Source organism: Manduca sexta, chromosome 2, assembly GCF_014839805.1.
Source record: "Manduca sexta isolate Smith_Timp_Sample1 chromosome 2, JHU_Msex_v1.0, whole genome shotgun sequence".
NCBI lineage: Eukaryota > Metazoa > Arthropoda > Insecta > Lepidoptera > Sphingidae > Manduca > Manduca sexta.
In genome coordinates this window covers 8,964,010-8,975,756 of record NC_051116.1, presented here as the reverse complement: position 1 = coordinate 8,975,756, position 11,747 = coordinate 8,964,010, and the positions used below count along the sequence as shown (strand labels likewise).

The window sequence follows — 11,747 nt, the reverse complement described above, 5'->3', positions numbered from 1 at the left end:
GACGTGTATGAGCCAAAAGCTGTTGCTAATAAAGTGCTTGTGTGTCCAGATGTCGATAACTACGTCCTCGAACTGTTGACATGGAAGCGAACAGTCCGAGTGGCTCTGGTACTAGCGGAGAGAACAAGAAAAGAAGCACATATATTTATCACAGCTGCCACTTTAAGGCCTACTGCTACCTCAAGGCTGCTCTGAAATATCTCCATGGTCGACCCGATTTCGATCCACGTGTGTTCGAAGTTTTCAAGCAGTTAATTAACAAATTTGACCTGTGTACGGAGACACGCATCTATTTACGTAGCTATATGATTAGAAAGGTTAACGTGCCCTTAACGATCAAATCAGACTATTATGCGATACTCTATAAGGCTTTGAGAAAAGAACAACATCACGAAGCAATGATCATTTTAAGCAATAGAAAATTACTTCATTATACAAGGACTGCAGCGAGAATTGTTGTTAGATTTCTAACCAACTTAAGAGCAAGCCAGTATGCAGCAAGTGTTAGCTTGTTACTTTGTAAATCGGAAAAGACACAAACGAAACGGTTCAATTACTTGGAGAACCTTTTTTAAAATGTTTAGATCTATCTCTCAATAACTCTCAGGCTTTCATGGACATATTTCGAGAGATCCTGTCAACTTTGCAATACAATAAAAGTGTTTTTTTGACAACACTTACATCTCACACCCTGTTTCCTGTCTTAGAAAACATTGTCAGGTGGATGCGACAATATTTACCAGTCGAATTACATTTCGTAACCTATGTACGTATTTATCTGACCATGTTGTATTTTAAATCTATTAGACTGAGCATACAAACAGAGCCAGGTATACTTAATAACGAAAAGAGGAGATTAACCGAAGGCATACAGGTGGTAGGTAATATTTTTGGTAGAAAAATAGCACAAGAAATAAAAGAGTTGACGGAAAGTTATTTTGAATCCGTTGTGGAGTTGTATTGTATGGGCATGACAGATTATTTTTCAGAGTATTTTATTTATGATGTAACTAAATTTAAGTTTTAAAGGCCGTCATACAAAGGGTATCCTGGAAGGTACAGGAGGAGAAGCTAGAGCTGCGTTGTATCTAATAGAAAAGCTACAACATAACTTCGATCGTAATGATTATAAGGAATTAATTGAAGCCGTGAATAATTTTGAAAATGAAACATTTAAATATTTCTTATTTGCGACCCAAGTCACCCATTGATTACACATACTGCGCTGCACATACAATTTTCCCAATAAAATTCATTATGCGAAATAGCATGCCATCGTTTCATGCGAATCATTCATAATTTGCAGTTTTTTTTTAATAATCGTATTGATATTTTATATTACTTTAATTTCTCTAGATTATTCATTACCATAATTATTTACTACCGTTTTTTAAATATTTTTTCTTTCCATATTTGTTTTGTAAACACACATAATATAATATTTTTTATTAAAGATTTTTTTTTATTCGATTATGTATGTGTTTATATTTACTTGAATACATGAGACCTAACATAGATTTTGAAATATGGGTGTAATAACATCTTCACCTACCCCTGATAAAATGAAAGAAATTCCAATTTTTTAGACATATTTTTTCTGAAAAAATCCGCCCGCTTGATAAAGTTTGTCGGGCTAAAGTTTTCCGTTATAAAAGTCATGCTTTATATTTTCCGGGAGCCTATGTTCTTCCCAGGGTATCAAACTATCTTCATACCAAACTTCATCTAAACCCGTTGGGTAGTTTCTGAGATTCGGGCGTTCAAAGAAACAAACAAACAAACAAACTCTTCAGCTCTATATAATAGTATAGATTAGATTTGAATGAATCCGTTATATGATGAGTGGCAACACTGATTTGACATTTCCATATGTCATTATTTGTCAATTGATGAATCCTAAAAAATAGCCGACAAACTCTATAATTATATTGAGAAAATAATAAAGAAGTAATAAATGCTAGCACTTTTTATAAGTAAACATGCAAAACGAAGTGGAAGTAACATTACCTGCGTTAAAATACTTAACGGGCGAAACAGAGCACGTTTGTAGGTTATGTTTTGCTTCGACTGAAGGAGCAGTGATATCTTTAGAAGACACTACGAGGTTCCAAAGGCCGTATATTGATGAAACTTTGACTTTTTCCGACATGCTACAAAGAATTAGGGGTGGGTACTAGTGTGTAAAACTTTTATAAGGGTAAATATTTGTCAGTTTACTCTGTAAGCTTTGCTCAATTCATACATTTTAACCCCTATTTCACCCCTTTAGAAATATTTTTTTGTGAAATATCTTTTTATAGGATTTTGGAACCTTGTAAGGAGTATAGCTATCAAATGTTGTACTCATCACACATACACATAAACAAATTTATTATAAATTTGTTTATTTTTTATCAGTAGTAAAAGCTCTTTATGATAGTATAATAATAACAGCCCTGTATTATATTATACGGTCCCACTGTTGGGCACGGGCCTCCTCTACCACTGAGAGGGATTAACAGTTAGTCCACCAAGCTGGCCTAGTTTGGATTGGTAGACTTCACATACTGTCGAAATTACAATAGAGAACTTCTCAGGCATGCAGGTTGCCTCACGATATATTCCTTCACTGCTTAAAGCAAGCGATAATGGACTAAAAATACACACATAAGTTTTTAGAAAAGTTAGATGTGTGTGCCTTTGGTATTTGAACTTACAGACATTTGTCTTTGCAGTCCATTCCACAAACCAACTAGGCTATTGCTGCTTTAATCTAGTTATTGAATCTTATTTCCTATGCCATAAAGTTACTCTATTATAAATTCAATGAGAGGTTTATCTTATACTCAAGATAGGTTATGATGAAACCACTGACCCTAAAGCAATCACTTGTTTTATGATGGTATCGTTGCTTCATTTCAGGTAACATCAGAACTTGAGTTACCTCAAGAGCTGTGCTCAAATTGTGCCTCAATGACAATGAACTCATATTTATTTCGTAAACTTTGCCAACATTCAAATGACAGATGGAACGATGTATTAAATAAGTTTAACAAAACATTAGACCAATCTAACACAGTTGGACCAAATGTACAAACAGTGTATTTGATGGCTAAAACGAAAATTTTATGTTTACAAGTAAGAAGAGTCACACATTGAAAAGCAAAAAGACTGTGCTTGCAAAAATAAAAGATATACTCAAAAGTAGAGAAACTTATGTAAAAGTGCGGCAGAAAAGTTCGAACATTATATGTGAGGAATGTGGGAGAGGTTCAAGTCCAACTGCCACCTTGTGAAACACATGCGGGTGCACAGTGACACACGTTATCCCTGCCCGCAATGTACTAAAGTGTTCGCATCACAACTCCAACTGGAAGAACATGCTGAGAGAGTGCACTATCCAAAGCGAATACAATGTCCCAAGTGTTCAAAAATGTTCAGCACTAACAGAATGCTCAAGCACCATGACAAGTTGCATCACATTGCAGCTATATGCAAACTTTGTTTTGTTCAGTTCCCATCCAAGAAGGATCTGAGAGCTCACCTAGACAAACATGACGTAAACAAGTGTGCTCGCTGCAACAAATCATTTGTTAATAAACATACATATAAATATCACTTGAAAATATGTGAAAAAGTGATGAACGACAACCTAGTTTCTTTTGTGACATATGTAATAAAGGATATGCTAGGAAGAATGGTTTACGATCACATTTAAAAATTGATCATGGTTTTGGTAATGTTCTATCTTGTAACTGGTGTGGTAAAAAATTTGATGCAATTAGTAGACTAAGAAATCACATTGTGAAACATACCAAAGAGAGGAATTATCACTGTGAGCATTGTGGCAATAAATTTGTAACACAGGCGGCTTTAGTCTATCACATACGACTGCATACTGGCGAGAGGCCCTTTCCCTGTGACTTATGTGGAGAGAGCTTCCTCTCAGCATCAAGAAGGATGGAGCATAAAAGGCGGAAACATTTTGGTCCCACTAAAGAATGTCCAGTTTGCCATGTTAAGTTTGTTACTGGACATCAGCTCAGGAAACATGTGCAAAGACATTATAATCCTCAGAGCAAGTTGTTTGTGCCAGAAGCTAATGTCAACCCAAATGTAGAAGGACAAGAATACTCCAAAATCACAGATTTATTGGCATTGTAGATGTATATGTGATATTTATTAATAAAAAGAATTTCAATTATTATTTTTAAAAGTACAGGTTTTTTTAATTTAAAAGTTTTATTTATATGAATTAGTCAAGTTTTAATAAAATATCACATGATATTATCAACTAAAATAAAATTTAATAATAAATGGAATACTTGATGAAGTATTTTCGAAGTTATACTTCTTTTAGCATTAGGGAAAAATTATTGGAGTAAATTTTATGATGCGTGAGCATATCATAACGAAAAATCGACAGCATGAAATTAGCTAGTCATTAATTAAATTATTACATTATTATTTAATGTGTACAAATAAAGTAATAATAGGTATAAATAATAATTATTGAGTTCAGAAAAATCAAATTACTTTACATTACTAAATAAGATTTATTTAACTAGATAATGCGTTATAATAAAACTTTCTTTCAATCTATGTAAGCCCCCATTTTTTCTTTTATTAGTGTCGTTTTCTCTACAAACAGGATAATGCGACGGATAATATTTTTAGAAGATTTTTATCTTGTTATGCCAAAGAAGTATAACTTCTTACATGTGAATATAATAAGTACAAATACACGTTTTTTTTATAGAACACAATTCTAATACAAATGTCTTTGAATTTACTTACAATATTATACACATAGTACAAGCCAACATTATTTACAGACATAAGATATTTTCGTTACTATAGGTACTAATTTTAGGATGCAAACAGATTTCATTTTAATTTTCTTTGTACAAAATGCATTCTTAAATAACTAAAACTCATTTGGAAATGCTTCAAATTTGTAATAAGGCAATTTTAATATGGGATATTAAAATTTCAACACAAGCTCTGATTCATAATGAAATGTGTAACAAATATCAATTAGATTACATTTTGCCGAGGCTCAATAAAATATTATCAAATTTTATACCATATCCAGGGAAAGAAAAACTTTAATGTATACAAAATATAGATCTTTTTACTGTCTTTTGAAATCTTTGGTACATACGATGAAATTAAAATATCTTACTCTGAACAATACATTTATTAAATTTGTTTACATTCGATTATCTTTCCCAGAATATGTATATAATTATATAAGTCCCAGAATGCTTATAAGCATGGTGTGATGTCTCACAGCACTGAAATTTGGAAGTGACTCTACCTTTGTTATTTATTCATAGATCTTATCATCAAGCATATTTCTTGTTTACCATATTTACTTAATATAATACCAGCCGTGTATTATATATTTAGGCCTTCAGGTGAGCCCTGAAACTTGGCCATCTCATTATTTATAAAAAATTGTTACAATTTAACATCATTTTGTAATTTTTACAGTTATGTTATTTTTTCCAGGAACATTGGGTGTTGCTAGACACCTGCCAGCAAATAATTTGTTAGAAGGGTCATGGTGTTTTTTCATATGCAGTCTCAAGAATGTGGGTGTGACAAACTTCCTAGAGCAGATCTCACACATGAGAGTGGGACCTATGTGCTTAAACTTAATATGCTCAGCCCTTGCTGAAGAGTTTACAAATCTTTCCTCACAAATATGACAGCTGAATGGTCTCTCTCCCGTGTGTCTCCTAATGTGGTAAATAAGGGCCTCTTTTGATACAAATTTCCTGAAGCAGATCTCACATTCAAAATTCTTTTCTCCAGTGTGCTTGACCATATGAACTTTTAAATAACTTGGTGCCGTAAACTGTTTGTTACAGTGTGGACAGATGTGAGGTTTAGCGTCACCGTGCACAAATCTATTATGGACTCGCAGCCCACCAGAAGTACTGTACCCTTTATCACACTTCTCACAAAAATGAGTCTTTTTAAGTGAACTCCTCATGGGATGAGGATCCAATGTGCCTTCCAGACATTGTTTTCTGTGGCGCAAAAAGAACTCCTTTGTGGTATATGTTTTCCCGCATTTAGGGCATTTATATTTGATTTGGTGTTTTTGTTCATGGCTTTGTAACTTATCATAAGTTTTGAATGATTTTCCACATTCTTTGCATATGAACATTTGGTGAATTTTCTTATGATGTTGTTTGAGGCTGTTCTCCGTGCACCTGAACTCATGGCACTCGTTGCACTGGAAGACCACATCACTGGCCTCATGGTTTCTCAGGTCTTCTTCATTCTGCAGAGTCTCTAAACACTTGTGGCATGACAAGATACCATGTACATCCATGTTGTGATTTTTGTAATTCTCCATGGTGTGGAAAACTTCATTGCACTGCAAGCATTGTATGTTGTTGATAATAGGCAATTGCATTTTCTTTTCCTTCTCATCTTTGACTAATATAAGCTTGGATTCCTCTTCTTTAACTACTATGTAGAGGGACTCTCCTCCCACCAAAGTGTTTACATCGACATTTAAGGTACCAACCAAGTTATCAAGTACTTTGTGTAGTAATTTCGTAGAGTTATCACATTTATGCAGGAATTTTGCTGTTTGAAGAACATCATCAGCACAGGTCGTGCACACAGCATCAATCCCAGCAACTTCATTGCATATCTAAAAAATAAGATTAATTTAGAATTGTATACATATGCACGAAACTTATATAATCTTTAATGATACCTTCATTTGGGTACTGTATTGAACATATATTTTAAAAATTATATCAGTTTGGGGCAAAGATTAACAAGATAATTTGATGAAATGTTCAAAAAGTTGTAAACAAAACCATTGAACAAAACATAAACACTTATAATAGAAAAAAAATATTTTGAAAATACAATGGTACTTACTTCTTCTCCAAATAATTTAGTAAGCAATTCAGAAAGGCTTTCAGAATTACCACTTTCGCTATCAATAATAAGAGAATCATCAAATTTAATATAATTTTCTTCAATTTCATTAAGACATAACCTGCAATGTTTGTAATGGTTTTCGTTAACTATATTGTACACAAGATAATTTAACTCCGTTTCAAGCATTGTTTTGAACTTAATTATGACTGAAACATTAAAAACTCCGCGCGCTTTTGCAAACTTTTCGTTCAACAACGTAAATGTGAAATGAATGGTACATACATTTCTGACGCCATAAAAAAATGGCGGATAGATTTGAGAGTTTGCCGATTTTGTTTTCAGAAACTATAATTCTATCCATTTATAGCGCGAATGCTAAAATTTGACATTCTTACAAAATAGTAATTCTATTGTTTTCTAATCTATTGTTATATTAAACCACTCAGAAAAAAAAATATTTATCGCAACATGCAAACTGTACCCATAATGAACACCAAACATCATTTTCCTTGCAACTATCTTTTGCAGTTACCATATAAACGTACGTAGTTTTTATAGATGATAATATTCATAAATCATAATTTATTATTTACTTACACATATGTATAGAATACATCTCTGTAGAAAAAGTATAGAAATAAATTATATGTTCTTATGTAAGCCATACACGCTACGGTCTACCGGAGAGGTCATCTGTGCAGGTAATAGGTATGCCTGCGCAGGTATCTTGATTTTCGGTTCTGCGCCGGTCGCCTGCACAGGCTCAAAAATCTGCACAGGTCTATTCCCACTTCGGTCTACCGACGCAGGCATACCTGCACCGGTGGACCTTTCCGATGGACCGTAGCATGTATGGCAGCCATTACCCTTTGGATATGTTAGATCAGTGTTCCGCAAACTTTTTGTGTTCAAGGTACATATAGGAAAAAATTTTTTTTTGAAGGTACACCACAAATTAAAAGTTATCGCCGAGGGTGCCTGCTGACGGTATGCTGGCGACCTACGGCTTTTCGGTCACAGGGCCCGGAAGGAAGTAGGGAGGGGACAGAGGGAAGGAAGAGAAAAGGAAGGAGAAGAAGCTTTCTTAGAATGGTTGGAAAGGAGAGGGAGGGGAGGCCTCAATGTGTATTTAGCAACCATGAGATAAGTACACACACTCAACTGTGTGCCTAGGGTCGCGGCAAATGTGTCCCCATGCATGGACGTGCATTTGGTGTGGAAACCAAGCGCAAAAATTACGTATTAGTTTACTGGGCACCATCGAATTATTTCCCAAAGTTTCTCCGCAAACAAGATATTTTGGGGTAGGATAATATTCGTCTCGGCAATATGTAAAACCGTAACTTATGTAGCTTTGTATATATGTAATAACTTTTTTACCCTTATCTACTTACTAAAAATAAGTTTATAAGATAGGTACCTTATTTTTGCGAGGCACACCAACTTATGGCCACAGTACACCAGTATGCCGCGGTACACACTTTGCTGAACACTGTTAGATGACAGGCCTCGGCCTAAGAATTGTGACTATATCAGATATGGCTTCGGCCCTATAATTGAGAATATTTCAGATATGGCTTCAGCCTTATAATTGAACGTTGCAAACATGACTTTCGTCTTATAATTCAAGAATATTACAGATATGGCTCCGGCCTTTAAATTGTAATAAAGAAGGAGTATAAAAGAAGACAGACTAGGCTGTATGGCTAAGAGCCTTTGCCTTCTCCTTAAGGAGTAAATCAAACCAAAAAAAAAAAAATGTTAGATGACAGTGACATTGACAAACAAGTCGCAAAATACAAGTGAAAAGTCTGGTTAGATTCAAAGAGATTAAAATACATATGGAAAGTTAGATTTTTATGAAAGTTCAAAATAAACAATTAATAATTTCAAGTATTAATAATAGTTATTTTACATTCGCAGTTACTGGTATTGCAGTGGAGCTTAGATAAAAGAAAGTACCGGTGGCTCCATTGAGTGTAAACAAAAATCATATGTATAATTTACTAAATAAATGTCGATATGGAAAGGATTAAGGTCGTATTAGACAAAATTTTACACGATCGCTATGATTTCTGTTGTTTATGTCTAAGTAATATTACGGACAAGGCCATTATTTATCATATTGACGATGAAATAGTATTTGATACGAAAAATACGAATTTGTTTGAAATTCTGTCCTGTGTCCTTGGAAACGAAGTTAGTAACAAACATTGCTTATTTTATTTTTTAATTTAATAATCATATCCATTGTCTGTTATATCTTCTCTTTTGGGTATTGGACCCTGCTGTCGACATCTGGGGAATCCTGCGAATGGGATACTGGAATCCCCTGACTTAACGACTGCAGGGCCCTGGAGGAAAGTTAGGACATGAAAGCTGGGAAGGAAGTGTGAGGGAAAGATAGTGAAACCTCTTAGAATGGGAGAAGCCCAGGAAATGTTTGCAGGCCATTATAGGCCTAAATGTGAATTGGCAATCATGAGGTATACATTACACACATAACTGTGTACCTAGGGCCACAACAAATGTTTCCTCATGCATGGGTATGCATTTGATGTACAGATTAAATTGCCTTGGGGGGATTATATATTAATAATACCCAATGACTCATATTTTTTTGTCAGTATGAGATTCCTGCAAAGTTTCTTATTGTTTATGGATCCCAAATTATGATATGGTTTTATTCTAGGTACCATCTGACATAATGGACTTTGTTGCAATATGTCAAAAATGCACTGAAACTGCAATACAAGCTTACAAATTCATCATGGACTGTAGAAAAAAGTCTTTACAGCTATACCTTACAATTAAAACTCTGAATGATTACTTTGAAAATTTAAAAGTAAATACAAAAAATCTTTATCTCTGTTTAGGTTCAGACTATAATGTTAAAGATTATACTATTAATGATGTAGGAAAACATCGCACTGAAATATTAAATATGATAAAAATTGAACTAGAACCAGAAGTTGAACTGCCTAATTTGCCTACAGAAATATACAAGGGAAATAAAGGATCCCACAAAACTGTAAATTTAACCGATATAATTTATGATAAAAATAACTTATCACTACTGAAATGTAAAATATGTCATAATATATTTTCAAGAGCTCCAAATCTAAAGAAACATTACTATAGTGTGCATGCACCTAAGATCTATAAATGTTCTATATGTCCAAAAAGCTTTGGTTCATCTGTTCTTTTACAAACGCACAGAAACTACCATCACACTGCTGGTGTCTGTTGTACGGAGTGCGGGAAAGTATTCAGCAATGCATATGCACTAGACAGCCATGAAAAAAGACACAAAACGAGACACATTTGTCAGCATTGTGGTAAAGTTTACAAAACTAAACAAGCATTCCAGGCCCACATACAAGAATTTCATTATGGTGCTTTAAAAGAAAAACTAATCTTCATTTGCAACTATTGTGGAAAGAAATATTCTCAAAAATCTGCAATACGGGTGCATATACAATTTGAACATGAAAATGGAAAGTTCTGTGAATGCAATTGGTGTAAAAAGAAGTTTAGTTCGGTTAGTAAATTAAAGGAACACATTATCACTCATACAAAGGAGAAGAGATTTACTTGTAGACAATGTGGAGGTCGATTTGGTACAAAAATGTCTCTGATTTATCACACACGGACACACACTGGGGAAAGGCCATACAAATGTCAATATTGTGATAGCAGTTTCTTGTCCGCGTCACGCAGGTTGACGCATGTGAAGCAACATCACATGCCAGCAACACTGGAGTGTGACCTGTGCCATAAGAAGTTTAAGATACGGAGCTATTTGCTGCGGCATAGGGAGAAGCATTTTGATCCTAGTAGCAAATTACACCAATCTGCTGTATAACATATCAAGTCATGGCATTTTTTTTATATATATATTTGCAGCTGTAAATAATAATATTGTATCAAATGTTAATAAACATATTGGTAAAAACATACTTTTATTGCAGTTTTAAATTTAGACTTACAATTTTTTGCAAACATTTGCATATAAATAAATATCTGCCAAATGATATCTAAAAAAAGTAGCTAAAAATAAAAACTAATTAAATAAGCCTTTTTTCAATGTGTACAGATTACATTTCAAAAACACAATCAAGAAATTATTCTTGGCTCGACACCCAACATTTTTTTATTTGCAAACAATTTCTCTACAACTTTTCCAAAAATTCGGCTAGCATCTTCCATCACTCCAGATAGGGAGAATGTAAATGGAGGGGCTGAAAAAATAGGATATAACTCATTTTTTTAAGGAAAAGCTAGGCCAATAGCATGTGGGCCCCCTCATAACTGGTCACTGCATATAATCTTCAACAGTGTCGGAAGGATTTTTGCTAAATTCATGGTTAGATTCGGGACAACATGTAACCATTATGTTTAGTAGGGTAATAAAAGAAGATTACCTTCTTCTATTGTCTGTCGTTTTACTCTAATCTTTATGCCTCTAGATTCATTTTCTATTATCTGTAAATAAAGATATACGTTAATTACAGTTCTATGATGATGATTATGTTGAAAGCTGATTGAGTCTTACCATTAATAATACCAAGCAAAAGACGAAGCGTTTATACATTGTTCAATAAATTCTTATCTATTAATTTTCCATAATACTCTAATATAGGTCATTAAGATTTTTCTAATTTCGTATGTTGTCTAAAATAAATCATAAAAAGTGCCATTTTCTGGATTGGGAAATGTCATTACGAATTTGTTCAAATCTCCCGCTTCCATTTACGTTTTATTTACTCAACATGTAACTAAATTAATACCTTTGAACTTTTGTTGCAGTACAAAATAATAACCACATTAAAATTTTGTAAAGTAATTTGGCCAAA

The 11,747-nt window shown here is 33.8% G+C and overlaps 2 protein-coding genes, 1 long non-coding RNA gene and 1 pseudogene across 5 annotated transcripts; 2 read left to right on the top strand and 2 right to left on the bottom strand.

Annotated features, from left to right (window-relative positions):
- The first annotated feature begins 1,843 nt into the window (after positions 1-1,843).
- Positions 1,844-4,198, top strand: LOC119188346 (annotated as a pseudogene).
- Positions 4,199-4,371: 173 nt separating this feature from the next.
- On the bottom strand, positions 4,372-8,418 carry LOC115448593 (zinc finger protein 25). The gene is made up of 3 exons (XM_030176068.2): positions 8,312-8,418; positions 6,889-7,009; positions 4,372-6,652 (listed from the first exon to the last, which is right to left on the bottom strand). The coding sequence occupies exon 3, from the start codon at positions 6,407-6,409 to the stop codon at positions 5,456-5,458; it is 954 nt and encodes a 317-aa protein (XP_030031928.1). The 5' UTR covers positions 6,410-6,652; positions 6,889-7,009; positions 8,312-8,418; the 3' UTR covers positions 4,372-5,455.
- Positions 8,419-8,641: 223 nt separating this feature from the next.
- On the top strand, positions 8,642-10,850 carry LOC115448591 (zinc finger protein 625-like). 3 transcript variants are annotated; one of them, XM_030176067.2, is made up of 3 exons: positions 8,642-8,739; positions 8,815-9,090; positions 9,584-10,850. In XM_030176067.2, the coding sequence occupies exons 2-3, from the start codon at positions 8,914-8,916 to the stop codon at positions 10,754-10,756; spliced, it is 1,350 nt and encodes a 449-aa protein (XP_030031927.2). In that variant the 5' UTR covers positions 8,642-8,739; positions 8,815-8,913; the 3' UTR covers positions 10,757-10,850. The 3 variants fall into 3 exon arrangements, with proteins under 3 accessions (XP_030031927.2, XP_037292983.1, XP_037292984.1); XM_037437086.1 differs by having other exon boundaries at positions 8,650-8,735; XM_037437087.1 differs by having other exon boundaries at positions 8,688-8,705.
- Positions 10,837-11,649, bottom strand: LOC115448594. The gene is made up of 3 exons (XR_003939110.2): positions 11,447-11,649; positions 11,316-11,376; positions 10,837-11,132 (listed from the first exon to the last, which is right to left on the bottom strand). It is a non-coding gene; the product is annotated as an uncharacterized LOC115448594 (long non-coding RNA).
- Between the last annotated feature and the right edge of the window lie 98 nt (positions 11,650-11,747).